This window comes from Macaca mulatta, chromosome 10, assembly GCF_049350105.2.
Source record: "Macaca mulatta isolate MMU2019108-1 chromosome 10, T2T-MMU8v2.0, whole genome shotgun sequence".
NCBI lineage: Eukaryota > Metazoa > Chordata > Mammalia > Primates > Cercopithecidae > Macaca > Macaca mulatta.
In genome coordinates this window covers 87,500,060-87,523,098 of record NC_133415.1, presented here as the reverse complement: position 1 = coordinate 87,523,098, position 23,039 = coordinate 87,500,060, and the positions used below count along the sequence as shown (strand labels likewise).

General features: G+C 44.6%; 1 protein-coding gene and 1 long non-coding RNA gene across 19 annotated transcripts in view; one reads left to right on the top strand and one right to left on the bottom strand.

The window, feature by feature from the left end:
• NCOA6 (nuclear receptor coactivator 6) overlaps nt 1-23,039 on the top strand; it is a 119,393-nt gene extending 96,354 nt beyond the window's left edge. For 13 of the 18 annotated variants that reach the window (XR_013399788.1, XM_077951487.1, XM_077951486.1 and 10 more), the window contains 3 exons: nt 3,256-3,292; nt 8,749-8,897; nt 22,506-23,039. Coding sequence is in view for 15 of the 18 variants with exons in the window: in XM_077951487.1 (XP_077807613.1) it covers nt 3,256-3,292; nt 8,749-8,897; nt 22,506-22,549 (230 nt within the window). In the remaining 3 variants the exon portion in view is untranslated. The remainder of the gene's footprint in view (nt 1-3,255; nt 3,293-8,748; nt 8,898-22,505) is intronic. The other 5 variants (XR_013399787.1, XM_077951489.1, XM_077951492.1 and 2 more) reach the window with 2 other exon arrangements.
• LOC144332067 (uncharacterized) lies at nt 36-8,447 on the bottom strand. The gene is made up of 4 exons (XR_013399817.1): nt 6,922-8,447; nt 5,954-6,823; nt 1,094-1,456; nt 36-68 (listed from the first exon to the last, which is right to left on the bottom strand). It is a non-coding gene; the product is annotated as an uncharacterized LOC144332067 (long non-coding RNA).

Sequence of the window (23,039 nt, the reverse complement as noted above, 5' to 3'; positions counted from 1 at the left end):
GCCATGCTTAATTTTGTGAATCTGAGCCAATAAAAGTAAGGTATAGTTTGTGATTATTTTAAAACCTACTTCAGAATGCTACATCCTATGTGATGGATAGGACTTTCTACTGCGCACTCTGAATAAAATCAGGCCTCTGAAAGTAGTGTGCGAGCAAAAAACATTTCAGTCACCCAGAGTCTTTTTTTTTTTTTTTTTTTTTTTTTTTTTTGAGACAGAGTCTTGCTTTGTCATCCAGGCTGGAGTGCAGTGGTGCGATCTCTGCTCACTGCAAGCTCTGCCTCCTGGGTTCACACCATTCTCCTGCCTCAGCCTCCCGAGTAGCTGGGACTACAGGTGCCTGCCACCACGCCTGGCTAATTTTTTGTATATTTAGTAGAGACGGGGTTTCATCATGTTAGCCAGGATGGTCTTGATCTCATGACCTCGTGATCCACCTGCCTTAGCCTCCCCAAGTGCTGGGATTACAGGTGTGAGCTACGGCACCCGGCCCAGCCACCCAGATGCTTTCTTTGTTGCCATTGCCCACATGATACCTGACATCATGTTGATATTTGAGAAGGGTAGGAATGGAGCACATTATTTAAAGGAGGGGTCATACAGCAAAACTCATTTTTGGTAAGAAAAGGAGTAACTATAAAGAGAAAGGGAATTCCATTTCCTGCCCCAACCCTACTCTAGAAAATAGGATTTACCATATCATTTTTCCCCCCTTCTCACAGTAATTGGCTGAAGAATCCTGTTCCATTTTGAAGTTTGGTATAAATGAATCTCCTTATCCTTAACATCCCTCAGAGCCACTGATTACCTTCATCGAACTTTCTTGATCTCTACTTATGAATCAGCAGTGATAGTGTTAAGATTCTCAAAAGCATCAAACTTTCTTGTTTTAAAAGAGGAAACTAGGCCAGGCGCGGTGGCTCACGCTTGTAATCCCAACACTTTGGGAGGCCGAGGCGGTCAGATCACCTGAGGTTGGGAGTTCGAGATCACCCTGACCAACATGGAGAAACCCCGTCTCTACTAAAAATAGAAAATTAGCTGGGTATGGTAGTGTGTGCCTACAGGTACACATGGCTGTAATCCCAGCTACTCTGGAGGCTGAGGCAGGAGAATCGCTTGAACCTGGGATGCAGAGGTTGTGGTGAGCCGGAGATTGAACCATTGAACTCTAGCCTGGGCAACAAGAGCAAAACTCTGTCTCAAAAAAAAGAGCAAACTAGGCTGGGTGTGATGACTCATGCCTGTAACCCCAGTGCTTTAGGAGGCTGAGACGGGGGGAATGATTGAGCCCCAGGGGTTCAAGATCACCCTGGGCAACATAGCAAAACGCCATCTCTACAAAAAATTTTTAAAAATTAGTTGGGCTTGGCATGCATGCTACTTGGGAGGCCGAGGTAGGAGGATCATCTGACCCCAAGGAGTCCAGTTGAGGCTGCAGTGAGCTGTGATCCCACTGCACTCTAGCCTGGGAGACAGAGTGAGACCGTCCCCCCAAAAATAAAAACAGGCCAGGTGCGGTGGCTCATGCCTGTAATCTCAGCACTTTGGGAGGCCGAGGCGGGCGGATCACTTGAGGCCAGTTCAAGACAAGACTGGCCAACATGTCTAAACCCTGTTTCTACTAAAAATACAAAAATTAGTTGGGCGTGGTAGTGTGTGCCTGTAGTCCCAGCTACTTGGGAGGCTGAGGCAGGAGAATTGCTTGAACCCTGGAGGTGGGGGTTGCAGTGAGCACCACTGTACCCCAGCCTGGGGGACAGAGTAAGACCCTGTCTCAAAAAAATAAAATAACAGTATGAGCACCTCTTTTGACTTGAGTCTTTTTCACTTTTGAGCACACATTACCTGAGTTTATATCTTCCAGCCAGGCCAGCAAAGTAGCAGAGACTCAGTGAATTGGTGTCTATTTCTTGTGGATGGGTTTTCAGGCTTTGTGGGTACAAATACAGGAGGCTAAACAGCAATGAGAAGAAAGATTCCCTTCCCTTTTTTTTTTTTTTTTAAGACGAAGTCTTGCTCTGTCACCAGACTGGAGTGCAGTGGCGTGATCTTGGCTCACTGCAATCCCCGCCTCCTGGGTTCAAGCAATTCCTTTGCCTCAGCGTCCCATTAAAGATTCCCTTCTACTAGCACCTTGCATTAAAGGCAGAGTAGTCCAACCTCCTTACATGGAAGGCTGCATCAACCTGATCTTCATAGCAATAATAATAGCTAATAAGATTGAGTTATGACTAAGTGTCAGTTGCCATACTAAAATTTCTACATGCATTATTTCATCTTCTTAACTTTGAAGTGAGTAATGTGGTTATTCCCATTTTTTAGATAAGGCACTGAGCACAGAGATGTCAGGTAATTTACCCAAGGTTACATGGCTAATAAGCATTGAAGCCAAAATTTTGAACCAGGCACTCTAACTTCACTGCCTTTAAGGTTACCATGTAATTAGTAGAGTAGGTTAGACATATACACTGAGTAATGAGGTGCTGAATTCCCTCAATGGGGGAACAGGTGTAGGGCTATGGGAGGCCAGAGGCAAGATAGATCACCGCTCTCTGGTACATCAGGGAAGGCTTTTGGAAAAGATGGAACTACCTAAAGGCACATAATAGCGAAAGCAAATGTTTTTCTGCTGGTGCTGAGGAAGAAGTGCCTGGCAAACCCAGAGTGTGCTTATTGATGCAAAACACTGTGAGACGAATTACTGAGATTTTCCTTGCTTGGAGGGCATTGCTGGGAGGTTGAGAAAGAAAGGAATAGAATGGGGTCTAAAGGTAATATCTGAAAGCAAAGCACTATGCCCTCTAACACTCAGTGAGGAAGTCCTTTTGAGAAGAATGCATCCTTAATAGATATTCAAGACATATTTGAAGATTGCTTTTTTTAAAAAATGCCAAGAAGGTGGAGATGTTTTAAAATGAAAACAGTCTCTTCCACATGAGAGGAAGAGACTTATTTTGCTAACCTGGTTGTAACTGGATGAGATACAAACGAGGAAGGGTGAACTTAGTTCTATTAATCCAAACAGGTTATTTCACAGTGTGGCGTAGAAATAAAAATAGACCAAGTGTCTTATGTCTCAAACAAACCAAGTTGTATCTGTGCCAGCTTTGTCTCCATACCATGTAGGGTGAGAATCCTTCTGGGCACAGGGACACTTTAGCCTAAATAGGGCATTGAGAATTCTGGTAGACTCCTAGCTTCTCTCCGTGGCAGCTCCCACATTTCATTTCTATCCTTTACATTTTTTTACAGAGCTGGAGGTAAATGCTGGCATAGTCTCTGGACAAAGGTAAGATGATCATTTCTGCAGACGTAGCATGAACACAGCATAAGCCTCTTTGAAAGGTATCAGGTTTCTCAGTCTTTAAACCTCTCTTCACCTTGTCCTTTTCCTTCACTCTCACGCCAGTCTGTTTTTACTGCTAACGTAGAGAGATGTCTTGAGTCCTAATCCCTCAGAGGTAACATTTCTCTTAATAAAACTTGGAGGCTAAGTTTCTACCTTTTATGGTTGTTTTCAAAGCTGAATGAGGTAACACGTTCAGCACTCAGCATAATGAGGAAATAGTAAATGTTCAATATATGGGAGCTGTTGTTACCATTGATATTAATAATAGTCCTTGCAACTGTCTTCTAAAGAACAGTTGTTTGACCCTCAAGGCGAAAGAAGGAGAAAGCCAGGCAGGATCTGACCTAAAACCTGTGCTTTTTTCTGTTACACTGTGCTGCTCCACATAACCCTACAAAATGAAATACATCTATGGCTTCAACTTCATTAGCTCTATGGAGAGGAATATTACCATTTTCCAAAAGTCATGGCTTTTTTTGGAGGCAGTCTTGCTCTGTCACCCAGGCTGGTGTGCAGTGGCACGATCTTGGTGCACCACCACGCCCAGCTAATTTTTGTATTTTTAGTAGAGACGGGGTTTCACCATGTTGGCCAGGCTGGTCTTGAACTCCTGACCTCAAGTGATCCACCCGTCTCAGCGTCTGGGATTACAGGCGTGAGCCACCATGCCCAGCCTTGCCTCTTTTAGTGTAGGAATGCACTGGATAATATTTTAAAGAACTTCTCATAATTGTACAGCAACTTCATAAAACACTTTCACAATATTTTTTTCATTTAATCTTAATATCATCCCTGTGAGGAGGTTAATAGCCACCATTTATTTGAATGTTGTTCCATGCCATGCATCCTTAATAGTTGAGCTACAAGCGCCCTAGATGTATTATCTCATCTAGTTTTCACAGTATCTATTAGGAAAGTAAATTCTGTCTTATAGATGAGGAATCTAAAGCTCAGAAAGGTTAACTAAATTCCCCAAGGTCACAGAGTTAGTAAATGGTGAAGGTTAGATTCAAACCCAAGCCTTCTGACTTCAGAGCCCTGACATTTAACCTATGTATTGCAGCAGACAAGATGGGATTTATAGATCAAGAGTCTAGAACAAGGCTGGGCGCAGTGGCTCACGCCTGTAATCCCAGCACTTTGGGAGGCCGAGGCGGGCGGATCATTTGAGGTCAGGAGTTTGATACCAACCTGGCCAACGTGGTAAGACCCCGTCTCTACTAAAACTACAAAAATTAGCCAGGCATGGTGACACATGCCTATAATCCCAGCTGCTTGGGAGGCTGAGGCAGGAGAGTAACTTGAACCTGGGAGGCGGAGGTTGCAGTGAGCCGAGATCATGCCACTGTACTGCAGCCTGGGCGACAGAGTGAGATTCTGTCTAAAAAAAGAGAGAAAAGAAAAAAGAGTCTAGAATGGCCGGGCTCGGTGGCTCACACCTGTACTCCCAACACTCTGGGAGGCCAAGGTAGGCAGATGGCTTGAACCCAGGAGTTTGAGACCAGCCTGGGCAACATAGTGAAACCCTGTCTATACAAAAAATTAGCTGGGCATAGTGGTACGCGCCTGTAGTCCCAGCTACTTGGGAGGCTGAGGTGGGAGGATCACCTGAGCCCAGGGAAGTCGAGGTTGCAGTGAGCCGTAGTCCTGCCCACTGCACTCCAACATGAGCAACAGAGTAAGACTCTATCTTAAAAAAAAAAAAAAAAAAAAAAAAAAAAGAGTCTAGAACATAGAGCATTAAATAGCATAGTCAATAAATGCATAGCTAAGACTTGACCCTTGTTCATCTCATTCCAAATTCATTGCTACTCCTACTATACCACTCTGCCTGTCTGGTTTTATTTGGATTGGGCTAATGTTTGAATTCATCTGCATTTCTCAAACATGCACCAGCGATTTGTCTAGAGAAAGAAGCTAATTAGACCAAAAATGCCTTTGGGGTATTTGTTTCCAGCGATACCTGAGCATTGACCATAAAAAACAGGATAGTCTTGCTGTGGCTTTTGTTTTGCCAGGAGAAAGAGGCACTTTCATTAGGAACCATCTAGCCAGGTACAGTGGCTCATGCTTGTAACCCCAGAATTTTGGGAGGCCAAGGAGGGAGGATTGGTTGAGCTCAGGAGTTGCCCAGCCTGGGCAACATAGGGAGACCCTGTCTCTACGAAAAATTAATAAAAAATTAATAAAAAATTAGCTGGTCATGGTGGCACTTGCCTGTAGTCCCAGCTACTCAGGAGGCTAAGGTGGGAGGATCACTTGAGCCTGGGAGGTCAAGGCTGCAATGAGCCATGATTGCACTACCCACACTGCAGCCTGGGGAACAGAGTGACATCCTGCCTCAAAAAAAACAAAAAAATTCGGCTGGGCATGGTGGCTTATGCCTATAATCCCAGCACTTTGGGAGGCCGAGGCGGGCGGATCATTTGAGGTCAGGAGTTCGAGACCAACCTGGCCAACATGGTGAAACCCCGTCTTTACTGAAAATACAAAAATTAGCTGGGCGTGGTGGCGCATGCCTGTAATCCCAGCTACTCAGGAGGCTGAGACAGGAGAATCGCTTGAACCTGGGAGATAGAGGTTGACGTGAGCCGAGATCACACCATTGCACTCCAGCCTAGGCAACAAGAGCAAAACTCCATCTCAAAAAAAAAAAAATTTTTTTTTAAAAGAATTTTATTTCCTCAGAAGCTTTGACCATTTTCTGGGCTCCTAGCCAGAAAGTCGTCTTCACTACCTCTCAAAGGAGGTGTAAATCCCTCTGACTTGTAATTCCACCCCAGCTTCAGCCTCACCTCTCCTTGACTTACCTTGGCTTATGGTTGGGTGTGGGGCAGCTGTTATACATAAAACTATGGGAGTGAACAGTGTGGCCCAGTTCCCAACCACGGTGCTACTAGCAAAGGGTCCTCTGGCAGGAGTGAACAGTGGAAGGGTAGGGATAGTTGACAGTCAGGTTATGGTCTGTGTCCTTAAGAAGCTTACAGTCTAGTTGAAGGCACAAAACATTAAAATAGAACATGATGTACAATCTGATGGGTGCTCTAGAATGCCAGATAAAGACTGGGAACCCAAGACACAAAAGAGACGGCTGTACTTGGGAAATGAGGTCATGGAAGACTTCCCAGAAGAGGCAGCCTTTTGACCAGTTTTTTTTTGCTTTGTTGCATTATTTGTATTTGGTACATGTCTTGCAAGCAAATTTAATTGTCTAAAGGAATTTTTTTCTAATAATTTTAACATGCATTTTTGAACCATGAAAGTGTAAAAAGTTCATTAAAGAAAACCAGAAATTCAGATCAGAGAATTACAAAGAAGAAAATAACTCACCAGTAAACCAGTATTCCTACAACTCAAACTAGTAGTTCATCTACTTCTAGTCTTTTTCACACAGTATGCACCCAAATATATTGTGTCAGATTTATGTGTATAGGGCTGGGCGTTGTGGCTCACGCCTGTAATGAGTTGGCACTGGGCTGTGATCGTGCCACTGCACTCCAGCCTGGGTGACAGAGCAAGACTCCATCTTTTTTTTTTTTTTTTTTTGAGAGGGAGTCTCGCGCTGTCGCCCAGGCTGGAGTGCAGTGGCCAGATCTCAGCTCACCGCAAGCTCCGCCTCCTGGGTTTGCGCCATTCTCCTGCCTCAGCCTCCCTATAGCTGGGACTACAGGCGCCGGCCACCTCGCCCGGCTATTTTTTTGTATTTTTTAGTAGAGACGGGGTTTCATTGTGTTAGCCAGGATGGTCTCGATCTCCTGACATCATGATCCGCCCATCTCGGCCTCCCAAAGTGCTGGGATTACAGGCTTGAGCCACCGCGCCCGGCCAAGACTCCATCTTAAAAACAAACAACAACAACAAAAGATTTATGTGTATATAGCTCATATTTATTCATATGTAGTTACATATATACTCAACATATATAACAATGAAAATGGAATTATACTGTTCATTATGTTGGTAAGTTTTTCCCACTTGGTAATGTGTCGCGAATCGTTTTTGTCATTAAATAACATGATTTTTCATGACTCCATATGGATGTGCCATGATTTAGCCAACTAATCTACTATCGTTAGGCATTTAGGTCTTCTGTTTTCACTAGTACAAATAAAATGTTTTAACTTCCTTATGTGTGGAGCTCTGTAAAAAGATTTGTTTCCTTAGGCACCTAGAAATGGGATTGCTGAGTCAAGGGTTACACCAGAGTTTCTCAGCCTCAACATTATTGAGCTTTGGGGCCAGATAACTGTTGTGTGGGGCTTATGTTTAGTGGCATCCCTGGCCTGTACCCAAAAGATTCCAGTAGCACCCTTCTCCTCAAGTTGTGACAATCAAAAATGTCTCCAAACGTTGCTAAATGTCCACTAAGAAGCAAAATTGCCTCCTTTTGAGAACTGCTAGGTTACACAATTTACACTCCAATTAGGAGTGTATGTAAATGTTTTTGTTCCTGTATCCTCAATAACAGTGAATATTACCAATTTTAAATCTTCATATACTAAGAAAAGGGGTTTGGGGTGGGGACAATCAATATACCTAGCAGTATATGGTGAATTATCCCCATACTGTGGCTTCTAATATGCTGTTATCTGACTCTACCAGGATCATTAGTAAATGCCAATATATGTTAATAATTTCCTAGGTTTATATACTATTTTGAGTTATTAGCAATTTTCAGACATATTAAAGACCTTTTTCATGATTCTAAACATTTACAAAATCCAAAATGTTGTAATTTTTGAAGGGGACTATTCCTACCTTAGGAAAATGGATGAGGGGCCTGGTGCAATAGCTCACACCTGTAATCCCACACTTTGGGAGGCCGAGGTGGGTGGATCACTTGAGGTCGGGGTTTAAGACCATCCTGGCTAGTGTGGTAAAACCCCATCTCTACTAAAAAGACAAAAATTAGCAGAGCATGGTGGCACATGGCTGTAGTTCCAGCTACTCAGGAGGTTGAGGCAGGTGAATTGCCTGAACCCAGGAGGTAGGAGTCGCAGTGAGCTGAGATAACACCCCTGCTCTCCAGCCTGGGCGACAGGGTAACACTCTGTCTGAAAAAAAAGAAGAAAGAAAAGAAAAAAAGATAAGAAAATGGGTGAGGAATTAGGGGAGTTTTGTTCCAATTTTTTTTATGTCTTTTACCAGTTTTTCTACAATTTCACCAACATTATGCTTTACTATTTTGTTTTTACTAATGTAATAAGCTAGACTCGCTTTTAAACCCCCAGTAATATAGAAGGCAATAGTGCTTATTGCCCCAGGTTGAACTGCTTTCTCTCCAGAATAACTATATAGTTCTTAGTCTCCTACTTTACGAATGAAACTATCTGAAGAGCCCGTTGTTTGTGTGGCCTGATTCCCTCACCTGCTTGGAAATTTTTTGCTTCTGTCAGCAGTGAGCCCAAAGAGATAGTTGAAAAGTCCAAAATCCCGAGCCGAAGAAACTCCCGAACTGAAGAGCCAACTGTGGCTTCTGAAAGTGTGGAAAATGGACATCGTAAACGATCTTCTCGACCTGCGTCAGCCTCCAGCTCTACTAAAGGTTAGCAGTGGGATGTGGGTGCTATTTGTGGGTCAAATAGAGGAATAGAGTCCTTATCACAGCAGCAGAAGACTTTGTTCTTCATCTTTGCTTCTGTTCCTGAAGTGTGTCAAGTGTCTTTGTCTTCTACTACTTGTTTGGTCCTTTATTTGTTCATTTAACTATGTGTTCTCTGTATGTGTACACAAGAGCAACAAGCACTGCTGGAAAAAAGAACATAACAGGGCAGATTTATTCCACTGGTTTTTTGTTGTTGTTGTTTTTTGTTTGTTTGTTTGAGACAGGGTCTCACTTTATTGCCTGGGCTGGAGTGCAGTGGCACAATCACAGCTCACTGCAGCCTTGAATTCCTAGGCTCAAGTAATCCTCCTGCCTCAGCCTTCCAAAGCTGGAATTGCAGGCATGAGCCACCACACCTGGCCTTGAGTCCACGTTTTTTTTGTTTTTGAGATGGAGTCTCATTCTGTTGCCCAGGCTGGAGTGCAGTGTCATGATCTCGGCTCACTGTAACCTCCACCTCCCAGGTTCGGGTGATTCTCCTGCCTCAGGAGATGACAGATGCGTGCACCACGCATGGCTAATGTTTCTATTTTTAGTAGAGACAGGGATTCATCATGTTGGCCAGGCTGGTCTCAAACTCCTAACCTCAAGTGATCTGCCCGCCTCAGCTTCTCAAGTGCTGGGATTACAGGCTGAGCCACCACGCCCAGCTCATTCCACTTTAAATTCGTGATCACCCACTTCAGATAGGTCCTGAATATGGCCCAGCTATCTTTCCATGTTTCTGTGGTCAGCTCTCTTTCCCACTCTCTACTCTTTTTAAATCTCTGGTCCACACTTTCTCCCCTTTTCTCGGTAGAGACCCTGACCTCTTCACAGAGAAAGTAGAATTCCCTTCCCAGCCATTAGATGGTGACCTTCCTCAAACTTTGATCCTGAGTCACCTTTTCTCTTCAAATTTGTATTTTCTCCCTAATAGATCTCAGTCATGCCCCTCTTCTTTAGTTACAACCTTTCACAGATGACTTGTAAATTTGTATTTCTGTTTCTAGTACAGACCCCTAGAGATCTTAGACAACTGCATGCACATCCTTATTGGAACCTCAGACTCAACATGTCTAAAACCAAACTTGTGATTTTCACCTCCAACAGTGAGGTCCTCTGCCATTGTTCCTCATCTCAATAAATGGCACCACCATCTATCCATTAGACAAGTTCTCCTTGATACCTCTTTCCCTCACCCTTATATCAAATTCATCACAAAATATTGCCCATTTTATCTCAGGTGGCCCTTTTCCATCTTCACTACTACTTACTAGCTTAAAATCCTTCAGTGATTTACCATTGTAATTAGGATTAAAGTCCAGAAGCTTCAACCTTGCCCACAAGCTTCTGTGTGGTCTCGGCCCTGTCATCTCCCAGCCTCATCCCACTTTCCTTGGCAAGTTGGACATGCCATCCTCATTCCTCTCATCACAAGCCTGTGCATATGTTGCATGCAGCTACTGCAGGGAGTGCTCTTCTCTCTGCCCACCTCTCTTCTCCTTAACGTCCCACCCTTCCTACTTATCTTAGCTCAGTTGTCACTGCTGTGGGGAATCACAGCACCAGGTTCTTCTTCATAATACCACAGCTATAACTTTATGCCAGTTTGTGACATAGGTAATTAGTATGTATACTTGGTTAGGGCAGGAGATTATGTCTGATTTTGCTAACTACTGTATCCCTGGTGCCTAGTATGGTGCCAAATGCAGAGATGTACCAATCAGTAATTATCAGATGAATAACCGTCTATCAAATATGTATTAAGTATTTACTACATGTCAGGCCCTGAGGTTATTTAGTGAAAAGACAGAGTCTCAGCCAGGTGCGATGGCTCATGCCTGTAATCCCAGCACTTTGGGAGGCCGAGTTGGGTAAATCACCTGAGGTCAGGAGTTCGAGACCAGCCTGACCAACATGGTGAAACCCTGTCTCTACTCAAAATACAAAAATTAGCTGGGCGTGGTGGTGGGTGCCTGTAATCCCAGCTACTGGGGACGCTGAGGCAGGAGAACTGCTTGAACCTGGGCGGCGGAGGTTGCAGTGAGCCGAGATCGCATCATTGCACTCTAGCCTGGGCGGCAGAGTGAGACTCCGTCTCAAAAAAAAAAAAAAAAAAAAAAAAAAAAAGAGAGAGTCTCTGTCTTCACCACATTGAAAGATGAATTCTAATACTCTGTGTTAAATGTTGAATGCTATGATAGCAAAATTACATGGCACTGTAAGAGCATATAGCTGGGATACCTTGCTCTTCTGCCAGGTCAGAGAAGGCTTTCTGGAAAAAAATGACATGACATTTAAGCTGAGGCAGTGACCAGATTATTCTCTTAGGAAATGTGCTGAGCTTGAATAGTTCAGTTTGGGTAAGGTAAGAGCTGGGATCCTGGCTGAGTACCTGATACCAGCAGGACTGCTGAGAAACGGTCAAGTATCATTGGGATGCCAGCCTAAAGACCAGGTAGATTCTGGTGCACCCACACTAGACACTAGACACGGATCTGAGGACTCAGCTGCTCTTGGCAGGTTATGTCTCTAGGCAAGAATGTCACGATGCCTCACAAGAGCCTCTGGGAATAGGGCAGAGGTCATATACAGGTAAAATTGAGGTGTACAAAGTACCATCACCATACTCAGCCTGCTGGAGAGTTAAGCGGCAAAGGTGAGAGGGGCCTTCTTTCTTTTCTAGGAATACTGTCAGAGTCCTGTTAGGTATCCTAACTTTAGGTGGAGATATGAAGCCAGTAACTTCCTTCCTCCTCCCTGGGAATCATCTCTAGGCAGAAACTAGTTTGGAAGGAAGCACACTTTTCAGTATATTGAAGTACTAAACTTAAAGCATAAAAGGGAACATGCCTAGAGTTCTGTGGGAAAATCTGCTTCCCCTCAGTTCTGCATGTCCTTGTGGCCTTTCACTTTCCCAAAAGAGCAAGATCTTCTAGGCTATAGAATATGGTATGTAATTACCTTTAAAGCAGGGAAAAGCTATTGGCCTTTAGAGATGTCACACACCAGATTTTTGGAACCTTGACCTCAGCCCAGAGCCTCAAGTTACTAAAGGTGTTATTTACAGGGCACCAGAAAGAATCTAAGAAGCAGCTGGGACAGTTAAGAAGAGATGCTCAAACTAGAACCGCTCTGTAGAGAACTACCAGCCAAGAAGAGGTGGAAAGCTAGAACCTGTTTTTAGGGGGGTTGGGGGTGGGGAATAAGCCTGTACACTTAAACTGAACCTTGTCCCACGGTGGCAGTGGTGATGTTGGAATGCCTGGCACATCCTTGCTTTGAGGCTTAGCAGTTGGCTTAGAAGAGGCCATAATGACTCTCAGGCTTTGTGTTCTTGCATGGAAGGGTGCTAAGTGTCTCCCTAAAGAATGGCATAGCTCTGGCCAGCCCCTGGAATCACAGTCATGTATAGATACCCACATCAGTCACAAGACCTCAGGCCATCATTCTCTAACTGTCCCTGGTTAAGTTACTGTGTATGAGTAGAAAAACAGACTCAGTTTCTCCTGCTATACTCTCACAACACACTTCTGACACCAGATGTAAGGTGTTTTTTTTTCCCCACACATCAAGCAAGCAATCAGTCCTGCCTCAGACACCAGCTGGGTGTCCTCCAATTCAATTCTGACACTATCTGCCTGGAGATAGTATCAGATCCACAGGTTTGAGGGCTCAGTCCTACAAGACTGCTGCCCACTTCCAATGCCAGGTGCAAGCCCCGGGTTGTTTTACCTGTGCTTCTGACTAGCTGGCTAAAAATTGGAGTTTCCATGAAACCCTCCTAACTGGGTTCAGTTAATTTGCTAGAATGGCTGATAGCACTCAGGGAAGCATGTTTACCAGTTTATTATAAAGCTTTTTCTTTTTTTCTAGTTTTGTTTTGTTTTGTTTTGTGACAGAGTCTCACTCTGTTGCCCAGGCTGAAGTACAGTGGCACGATCTCAGCTCATTGCAACCTCCACCTCCCAGGTTCAAGCGATTCTTATGCCTCAACCTCCCAGGTTGCTGGCATTACAGAGGCTTGCACCACCATGCCTGGCTAATTTGTGTGTGTGTGTGTGTGTGTGTATTTTTTTTTAGTAGAGATGGGGTTTCGCCATGTTGACAGGCTGGTCTCGAAATCCTGACCTCAAGTGATCCACTTGCCTTGGCCTTCCAAAGTGCTGGGATTACTGGTGTGAGCCACTGTGCCTGGCCCTTTTTTATTTTTTTTTTCATTTGCAGGTTCTCACTCTGTCACCCAGGCTAGAGTACAGTGGCATGATCATGGCTCACTGCAACCTTAAACTCCTGAGCTTAAATAATCCTTCTGCCTCAGCTTCCCAAGTAGCTGGAACTATAGGTGTGCATCACCACGCTGGGCTAATTTTTTAATTTTTTTTGTAGAGACGGGGTCTCCCTGTGTGCCCAGGTTGATCTTGAGCTCTTGGCCTCAAGTGATCCTCCCACATTGGCCTCCCATATGAAAGATTTTTTAAAAAATTTTTACTTTTATTTTATTTTTATTTATTTATTGTTTTTAGATGGAGTCTCACTCTATCGCCCAGGCTGGAGTGCAGTGGCATGATCTTGGCTCATTGCAACCTCCATCTCCCGGGTTTAAGCAATTCTTGTGCCTCAGCCTCCCAAGTAGCTGGGATTACAGGTGTGTACCACCACACCCAGCTAATTTTTATATCTTTAGTAGAAATAGGGTTTCACCATGTTGACCAGGCTGGTCTCGAACTCCTAACCTCAAATGATCCACCTGCCTCGGCCTCCCAAAGTGCTGGGATTACAGGCGTAAGCCACCATGCCCAGCCAGTTTTTTTGTTTTTTTATTGAGACAGGGTCTCACTGTGTCACCCAGGCTGGAGTGCAGTGGCACTATCATCACTCACTGCAGCCTCAGACTCTTGGGCTCAAGCAATCCTCCTGCCTTAGCCTCCTGAGTAATTGAGACTATAGGCACACACCACCATGGCTAGCTGAAGTTTTAATTTTTTGTAGAAACAGGACTCATCGGCCGGGCGCGGTGGCTCAAGCCTGTAATCCCAGCACTTTGGGAGGCCGAGACGGGCGGATCACGAGGTCAGGAGATCGAAACCATCCTGGCTAACACGGTGAAACCCCGTCTCTATTAAGAAATACAAAAAACTAGCCAGGTGAGGTGGCGGGCGCCTGTAGTCCCAGCTACTCGGGAGGCTGAGGCAGGAGAATGGCGTGAACCCAGGAGGCGGAGCTTGCAGTGAGCTGAGATCCGGCCACTGCACTCCAACCTGGGCGACAGAGCGAGACTCCGTCTCAAAAAAAAAAAAAAAAGAAAAAAAAAGAAACAGGACTCACCCTGTTGCCCAGGCTGGTCTAGAACTCCTGGGCTCAAGTGATCCTCCCACCTTCGCCTCCCAAAGTGCTGGGATTACAGGCATGAGCCACCATGCCCTGCTGATATTTTAAAGCAGTGGTCCCCAATCCCTGGGCCGTAGACTGGTTGGTAGTGGTCTGTGACCTGTTAGGAACGAGGCCACACAGCAGGAGGTGAGTGGTGGGCAAGTGAGCATTACTGCCTGAGCTCCATCTCCTGTCAAATCAGAGGTGACATTAGATTCTCTTAGGAGTGTGAACCCTACTGTAAACTGTGCATGCGAGAGATAGAGGTTACGTGGTCCTTATGAGAATCTAACTAATGCTTGAGAATCTGAGGTGGAACAGTTTCATCCTGAAACCATATCCCCCCAACCCCCAGTCCGTGGAAAAATTGTCTTCCACAAAACCAATCCCTGGTGCCAAAAAGGTTGGGGACCACTGTTTTAAAGGATACAAATGAACAGCCAGATGAAGGGATACATAGGGCAAGGTCTGTATGGGTCCCAAGTGTAGAAGCTTCCATCCGTGTGGAGTTGGTGCACCACTCTCTTAGCAGGTGGAATGTTCTTGTTCAGCTTCTGGGAAGCCCCTGAATTCAGTCCTTTTGTGGGTTTGTGGGTTTTTTTGTTGTGTTTTGTTTTTTGTTTGTTTGTTTTTGTATGGAGGAAGAAGGGGAAGGGGAGGTAGGTCCCTTTTGGATTTTTAGTGGGGCTTCATTACATAGGCATGATTGATAAAAGAGTTGGCCATTTGTGATCAACTCAACCTCAGAGCTGTTTCAAGAACTATGGGCAAAAAGCCAAATATTTTAACAAAAGATTGCTCAGTCACTTAGGAAATTACAAGAGTTACAGGAGCTATGAGCCAGGAACGTGGGACAAAAACCAAAAATTATATATCATAGTATCACAGTTACCTTTTAAATCAGAAATTAGTACTGGAGCCCTTTTGGTTTTTCAGTATTAAAGCTCTTGGAGCCAAATTAAAGAATAATTATGCATATTTTTGGCCTGTATATTGTATCCAAAAATGTGAACCAAGTTACAAAATAATTTACTGTGATTGTATTTAAACCCATACCCAGAATGTGATCACAAAATATCAAGCTGTTTTCTAAAATGGATGCACCTCAAATGTGGGGACATATGCAGTGCTGGGTACCTGAAATATGAATGAAGTATGTTCCTGCAGAATCAGCACTTTTTAAAGTTTTGAGGGGGAAAGGGGGCTGCTTCTTTTTGCATTTAATAAGAGTTTGGTCATACATATCATATACAAACAAAATCAGAAACATACTGTGTTTTTCGTGAAAATCTCTGAAGCTGAGAAACACTATGAGCAGTTTGTAATTAAAAGTGTTGCTGTTTTTGTATTGTTGGAGAACCAGTGACATTAATCATGCTCCTGCTGTGAGAGCTGAGTTTGCTTACATCATGCTGGCCAAGGCCTGCCAGACTGCCAGATCAGAGCAGGTGGGATGGATGATTTCTGGGCAAGTCCAGGAAGGCCCTCATGGTTTTTGGTCATGCTTTGATCCATTGTTTTGGTTGGTTGGGTCACTTATAATTACACAAAAATTAGCTACCACAAATCACTTTTTAAAATTGCACCTGATCAGATGTGTTGTTTACAAACATGCAAATGAGTAGTTCTCCTTCCTGACATGGTGAATTTGCCACAAAAACACAAATGATTTTTCTAGTTTTCTTTTTTTTTCTGAGACGGAGTCTTGCTCTGTTCCCCAGGCTGGAGTGCAGTGGCGCTCTCGGCTCACTGCAAGCTCTGCCTCCCAGGTTCACACCATTCTCCTGCCTCAGCCTCCTAAGTAGCTGGGACTACAGGCGCCCGCCACCACGCCCGGCTAATTTTTTGTATTTTTTAGTAGAGACAGGGTTTCACTGTGTTAACCAGGATGGTCTCAATCTCCTGACCTCGTGATCCTCCTGCCTCAGCCTCCCAAAGCTCTGGAATTACAGGCGTGAGCCACTGTGCCTGGCTGATTTTTCTAGTTTTCTTTATCATTATTTACTCCTCCATTTAGAATAGTTTTTGTTATATTTTCACCTGGGAAAAAGGTAATTATTCGGTGGCTCATGCCTGTAATCCCAGCACTTTGGGAGGCCGAGGCGGGCGGATCACGAGGTCAGGAGATCGAGATCACAGTGAAACCCTGTCTCTACTAAAAATACAAAAAATTAGCCGGGCGCGGTGGTGGGCGCCTGTAGTCCCAGCTACTCAGGAGGCTGAGCCAGGAGAATGGAGTGAACCCAGGAGGTGGAGCTTGCAGTGAGCCGAGATTGTGCCACTGCACTCCAGCCTGGACGACAGAACTAGACTCCGTCTCAAAAAAAAAAAAAAAAAAAAAAGTATTTTTTTAAAAGGTAGTTGAAAACATGAAGTTCAAAGCATAAGTTTGGAACGAGGAAAATATGTTAATTTAAGGAAAGTTCAGAGCAATCTGTAATTATCAGCAGCCCTGGGTGTCCCCCTGACAGCAAAGTAGGTGATAGCCCCACCCTACCCACAGCCAGTGAAGCAACCGTCTAAAAAAACACAGGGTATACCGATATACTGAATTAAAGCAGAAGTATTATTGTAGATATGCAAGTGAACATATATTGATAATGTTGTGGGAGAAAACCCTGAAGAGTAACCACCTGAAAGTGTACTCTAGTAGCTTCATTTAGAAACCAACCATGCAAATTGTAAAGGAAAATTTCCAGAATTTTTTTGTTTGTTTTGAGACAGAGTCTTGTTCTGTCACCGAGGCTGGAGTGCAGTGTCTTGATCTCGGCTCATTGCAAGCTCTGCCTCCCGGGTTCAAGTGATTCTCCTGGCTCAGCCTCCCGAGTAGCTGGGATTACAGGCATGCACCACCACGCCCGGCTAATTTTTGTATTTTTAGAAGAGATGGGGTTTCGCCAGGTTGGCCAGGCTGGTCTTGAACTCCTGACCTCAAGTGATCTGCCCACCTCTGCTAATCAAAGTGCTGGGATTATAGGTGTGAGCCACCGCACCTTGCCAATTCCCAGAATTTTTTTACAATTACGTAGACGTCTTGGGTAGAAGTAGTACAGACAGTGAAAGGCACAATGATGTGAGCAAGGTCAAAGGCCATTACTAAAGCTCTGTGGATGGTAGAGGTCACATACTAGAGGATTAAGTAGAGCCTTGTACTGTAGATTTGGTCAAATTTGCTTAAGGTCAAAATGAGGCAACCAGGCTGAAAAATCCCTTTATTAGGTTACAAATTTAAATGTTCCCCCAGTGACATACTTGGACAGTCACCTCAAAGACTGTTATTGACCCAGTTCTTTACCACCCATGTTCAATCCATGTTCTTTTTTTTTTTTTTTTTTTTGAGATGGAGTCTGGCTCTGTCGCCCAGGCTGGGTGCAGTGGCCGGATCTCAGCTCACTGCAAGCTCCGCCTCCCGGGTTTACACCATTCTCCTGCCTCAGCCTCCGGAGTAGCTGGGACTACAGGCGCCCACCACCTCGCCCGGCTAGTTTTTTGTATTTTTTAGTAGAGACGGGGTTTCACCGTGTTAACCAGGATGGTCTCGATCTGCTGACCTCGTGATCCGCCCGTCTCGGCCTCCCAAAGTGCTGGGATTACAGGCTTGAGCCACCGCGCCCGGCCCAATCCATGTTCTAAGAACATGTTTATCCATGTTCTAAGACATGGATATAAATGATCTGACTGCACTGCTAGAGTTTGAACTGTTTGTCTGTCTGTGAAGAGACACTAATTTTGTAAAATCCCTGTTCACAGGCCAGGCAGCCTTTAGGAACAGTGTGCCAGTCACAGTCTGAGGTACACCCTGACTGGATCATTAGCCTCCACATCACTTACCTAGAATTTCTTACCTTAATTTGTGGCCAGGCTCAGTGGCTCACTTCTGTAATCCCAACGCTCTGGGAGGCTGAGGCGGGCGGATCAGTTGAGGTGAGGAATTTGAGATCAGCCTGGCCAACATGGTGAAACCCCATCTCTACTAAAAATACAAGCATTAGCTGGGCGTGGTAGTGTGCGCCTGTAATCCTAGCTACTAGGGAGGCTGAGGCAGGAGAATTGCTTGAACCCAGGGGGTGGAGGTTGCAGTGAGTTCAGATCGCCACTCCAGCCTGGGTGACAGTGCAAGACTGTCTCAAAAAAAAAAGAAGTAATTTACAAGACTCACTCGCCAAAAAAAAAAAAAAAAAAAAGTAATTTGCCTATTCATTAGAGTAGTAAAAGTGGTAACATTTTGGAAGGAGTATAAAATCAACTACCAAAACAAAAAAACTCATCAAAAAATCTTTTTTTCAGACATGATGGGGAACAGTGGCAGAGGACCTCACTGTTGGAGGTGAAAATCCCAAGTTTGATTTTAGACATTTTGAGTCTGAGGTTTGCTCTCTGACTCAGATTGACTGGATTTATCCAGGGAAGGTGATAAAGACTTCAAACTCAGTTTAAAATTTATTTTTTTCCTCATGGAAGTATGAAAGTACATCCTTCACCACTTCTCCCCACCAACCATAGTATCCAAAAGATGAGGGTTTTTAATGGTGTGTTTGTGGGGGTTTTTTTTGTTTTTTTTTTGTTTTTTTTTTTGAGACGGAGTCTCGCTCTGTGGCCCAGGCTGGAGTGCAGTGACCAGATCTCAGCTTACTGCAAGCTCTGCCTCCTGGGTTCACGCCATTCTCCTGCCTCAGCCTCCTGAGTAGCTGGGACTACAGGAGCCCACCACCTCGCCTGGCTAGTTTTTTGTATTTTTTAGTAGAGATGGGGTTTCACCATGTTAGCCAGGATGGTCTTGATCTCCTGACCTCATGATCCGCCCATCTCGGCCTCCCAAAGTGCTGGGATTACTGGCTTGAGCCACCGCGCCCGGCCATGTTTGTGTTTTTTTTGCAGTTTCTAGCACAAGTCATTTGTTTATTCCTGGCCCCACTCATTGATTCACGCTCAGAGGCAGCCTGCCAGTTCATTGGGTGCTTCGAAGCAGTGACAAATGGGAACAAGCAAGGAAGGAGGGGGAGCCTGAGGTTGATTCTCACCCACACTCCACTACCCACTTCTTTTCCCAGCCACATATGTTTCTCAGACATACCACTTGATCCTTCATATCACAACAAGGGAAAAGCTTCCAAAGTTGACCTAATTAATGAATGTTTTTCTGAGGATGAACACTGTCAAGACAAAAACCGGCCGGGCGCGGTGGCTCAAGCCTGTAATCCCAGCACTTTGGGAGGCCGAGACGGGCGGATCACTAGGTCAGCAGATCGAGACCATCCTGGCTAACACGGTGAAACCCCATCTCTACTAAAAAATACAAAAAACTAGCCGGGCGCGGTGGCAGGCGCCTGTAGTCCCAGCTACTCGGGAGGCTGAGGCAGGAGAATGGCGTGAACCCGGGAGGCGGAGCTTGCAGTGAGCTGAGATCCGGCCACTGCACTCCAGCCTGGGCGGCAGAGCGAGACTCCGTCTCCAAAAAAAAAAAAAAAAAAAGACAAAAACCTGCCTATTTTTACTGCACATGACAGATTTGCTGCAGTGAAAATAAAGCTTGAGATTTGGACCTGAAGAGTTGATTTTAGGGAGTTGTGTGGGCTCTGTGAGACTCTTAATTTACATGAATTAAAATAAAGAACACCATTATTAACATCCCGGCAGATTAACTGTCTTCTGATTAGTAAAAGACTAATGAGTAAATCAGAAAGACTGATTCTACCACATGGCACAAAAAAACATGACATTTGAGAAGATAAACATACTGAAATTTCCACCAACAGAGGCCTGAATGAAATTACTGGGCACCTCTTAGAAATTCATCTAGACCTCACTTCTTTTTATTTTATTTTATTTTTTTGTGAGACGGAGTTTTGCTCTTGTTGCCCAAGCTGGAGTGCAATGGCACAATCTCGGCTCACCACAACCTCCACCTCCCGGGCTAAAACAATTCTCCTGCCTTAGCCTCCCGAGTAACTGGGATTACAGGCATGCGCCACCACACCTGGCTAATTTTGTATTATTTAGTAGAGATGGGGTTTCTCCACGTTGGTCAGGCTGCTCTGGATCTCCTGACGTCAGGTGATCCGCCCGCCTCAGCCTCCCAAAGTGCTGGGATTACAGGCGTGAGCCACCGCGCCTGGCCTAGGCCTCACTTCTTAGCAGTTACCTTAGCTAACAGAGTAGTAAAATTTTTCCTTAAAATCTACGTATTTATTAGAGTCTGGGTTCGCAAAATATTATGATACAAAAGACAAAGTAAAATTTGCTTAGAATACAATCTAACATGCAGTATCAGAAAATTCAGCCTACTTACCAGAAACGGGTAAATCTGATTCATCTTTTGTATTGATATACTAGAAGCATTTTTTTTCTCTTTGATGAGAAGTAATTTTAGAACACTTTTCATATTAAAACCAGAATATGAAGTAAAGGTGACCTTTTGTAGTCAATATGAGATTCTAAAGAAGTGTTTACATTTGGAGAGCTTCAAGCTATTCACTGTACTCTGCCATAACTTTGTGTAGAATTTTTTTTTTTTTAATAGAGACAGGGTCTGTGTCTCCCAGGCTGGAGTACAGTGGCATGAACATAGCTCACTTCAGCCTTGAACTCCTTCAGCCATGAACTCCTGGGCTCAAGTGATCCTCCCACCTCAGTCTCCTAAGTAGCTGGGACTACAGGCATGTGCCACCATGCCCAGCTAATTCTTTTCTTTTTGTAGAGATGGGTTCTCACCATCTTGCCCAGGCTGGCCTCAAGATTTCTGGGCTCAAGTGAGCCTCCCGCCTCAGTCTCCCAAAGTGATGGGATTACAGGCATGAGCCATCACACCTGGCCAAAAGTTTTTTTTTTTTTTTTTTTTTTTTTTTTGGAGACAGAGTTTTTCTCTTGTTGCCCAGGCTGGAATGCAGTGGTGTGATCTCAGCCACCGCAAACTCTGCCTCCCAGGTTCAAGTGATTCTCCTGCCTCAGCCTCCCTAGGAGCTGGGATTACAGGCATGTGCAACCACACCTGGCTAATTTTGTATTTTTAGTAGAGACAGGGTTTCTCCAAGTTGGTCAGGCTGGTCTCGAACTCCCGACCTCAGGTGATCTGCCCGCCTCGACCTCCCAAAGTGCTGGTATTACAGGCATGTAATACATTACACCGCGCCCAGCCTAAAATGTTTTTAAGAAACACTGTTTAAGTCTGGCATAAGATTAAGACAAGAGAAACTAAAGGAATCAAAACATAGTCATTTGCCTTTATGTCACTGTCATTCTGTGTGTAAATCACTCAGTTCCCCTCTTCCATGAAGCCTTCAGGCTCACTTGGACTCAGAGCAGACTCTTGCTTGTTCTGAATTGAGTTCATGACTGATACATCCACAGTCTTTTTTTTGAGACGGAGTCTCGCTGTCACCCAGGCTGCAGTACAGTGGTGGGATCTCAGCTTACTGCAACCTTCACCTCCCTGGTTCAAGCAATTCCCCTGCCTCAGCCTCCCGAGTAGCTGGGATTACAGGCGCACTTCACCATGCCCTGCTGATTTTTGTGTATTTTAGTAGAGATGGGACAAACTAGTCTCGAACTCCTGACCTCAGGCAATCCACCTGCCTCGGCCTCCCAAAGTGCTGGCATTACAGGCGTGAGCTACCACGCCCAGCCTTCCACAGTCTTGATATAACTGGCTGGGCCATAGTAGACACTCATTGACCAGGGCCCATGGTCATGTTGTTTAGACCTTGACTATAGCATGACAAAAATGGTTCCTTACTGTGAAACAATAGCTTGGCTCCAAAAGGGATCCCAAGGCAGGTTTTTTTTTGCACTCTAACACAACTTACTCACTTGCTTATGGCATTACTCGTTGATTTCCACCAAAAGCATTGTCAATCTATCTATTCATACTTCGTTGTATGATGGGAACTGGTGAGGGAAACAGTGGGTGAATTGCCCAGCTACAAAGGCTCTCTCCACCCTGCACTTTCTCTAGTCAGTGTGCTTCATCGCCCACCACGTTTGTCACATTCCCCCAATTCTGCCTAATGCAGGACCACACCTTCTTCCCACATAGGTCATCAAGGAAAGCCTGTGCTCCATTCAGAGCACCTCTTAGACAGATTCCGAGTCAAGTAGGGCTCCCCTTAGGTCTGCCCTGCTTGTTGTGGACTGCCTAAAGGGTACTGCTATAAAGTGTTAACCTCCACTGAACACGTCCTTTCTTTCCCCCAACAGACATAACCAGTGCGGTGCAATCCAAGCGAAGAAAATCCAAGTAAACAAGCAGGACGGCGACTTGATACTTGTAAATGTGTGTGACTTTTACAAAGAGCAATTTTGAGCTGTGACTTTTTTAAATCAATTTCTGTACAGTTAGTAATTTTAATAATGTGGCCCTTTTCCTAGTCCCTGCAACCTGTTTCATAAAGTGCAATGGGGAAAGCAGGATTGTTGAGCCCTTTTGGTGTTGCAAGTTGAAGTTCAAGGTTTATAAAATGTTGTCTTGTATTGAAAGGAGCTAATGCCATTATAAATGTTATTAGTTTTCACATTTCCTAAGCAGCCTAGAGTACAGGGTGAGCATTTTTAGATCTCCTAATGACGTATTGTGCTGTGGAAGTACTGTGTGTGAATAGCAGTAGTGGGGGCAAAAGCAATCTTCTCATTTGGAAATGTTGTAAATAATTTTATTATATAGTGTTTTGGATGTATTTGTTGTAGAAATGGACCAGTGAATAAAGAGAATCTAAGGATTTGTACAATGCGAAA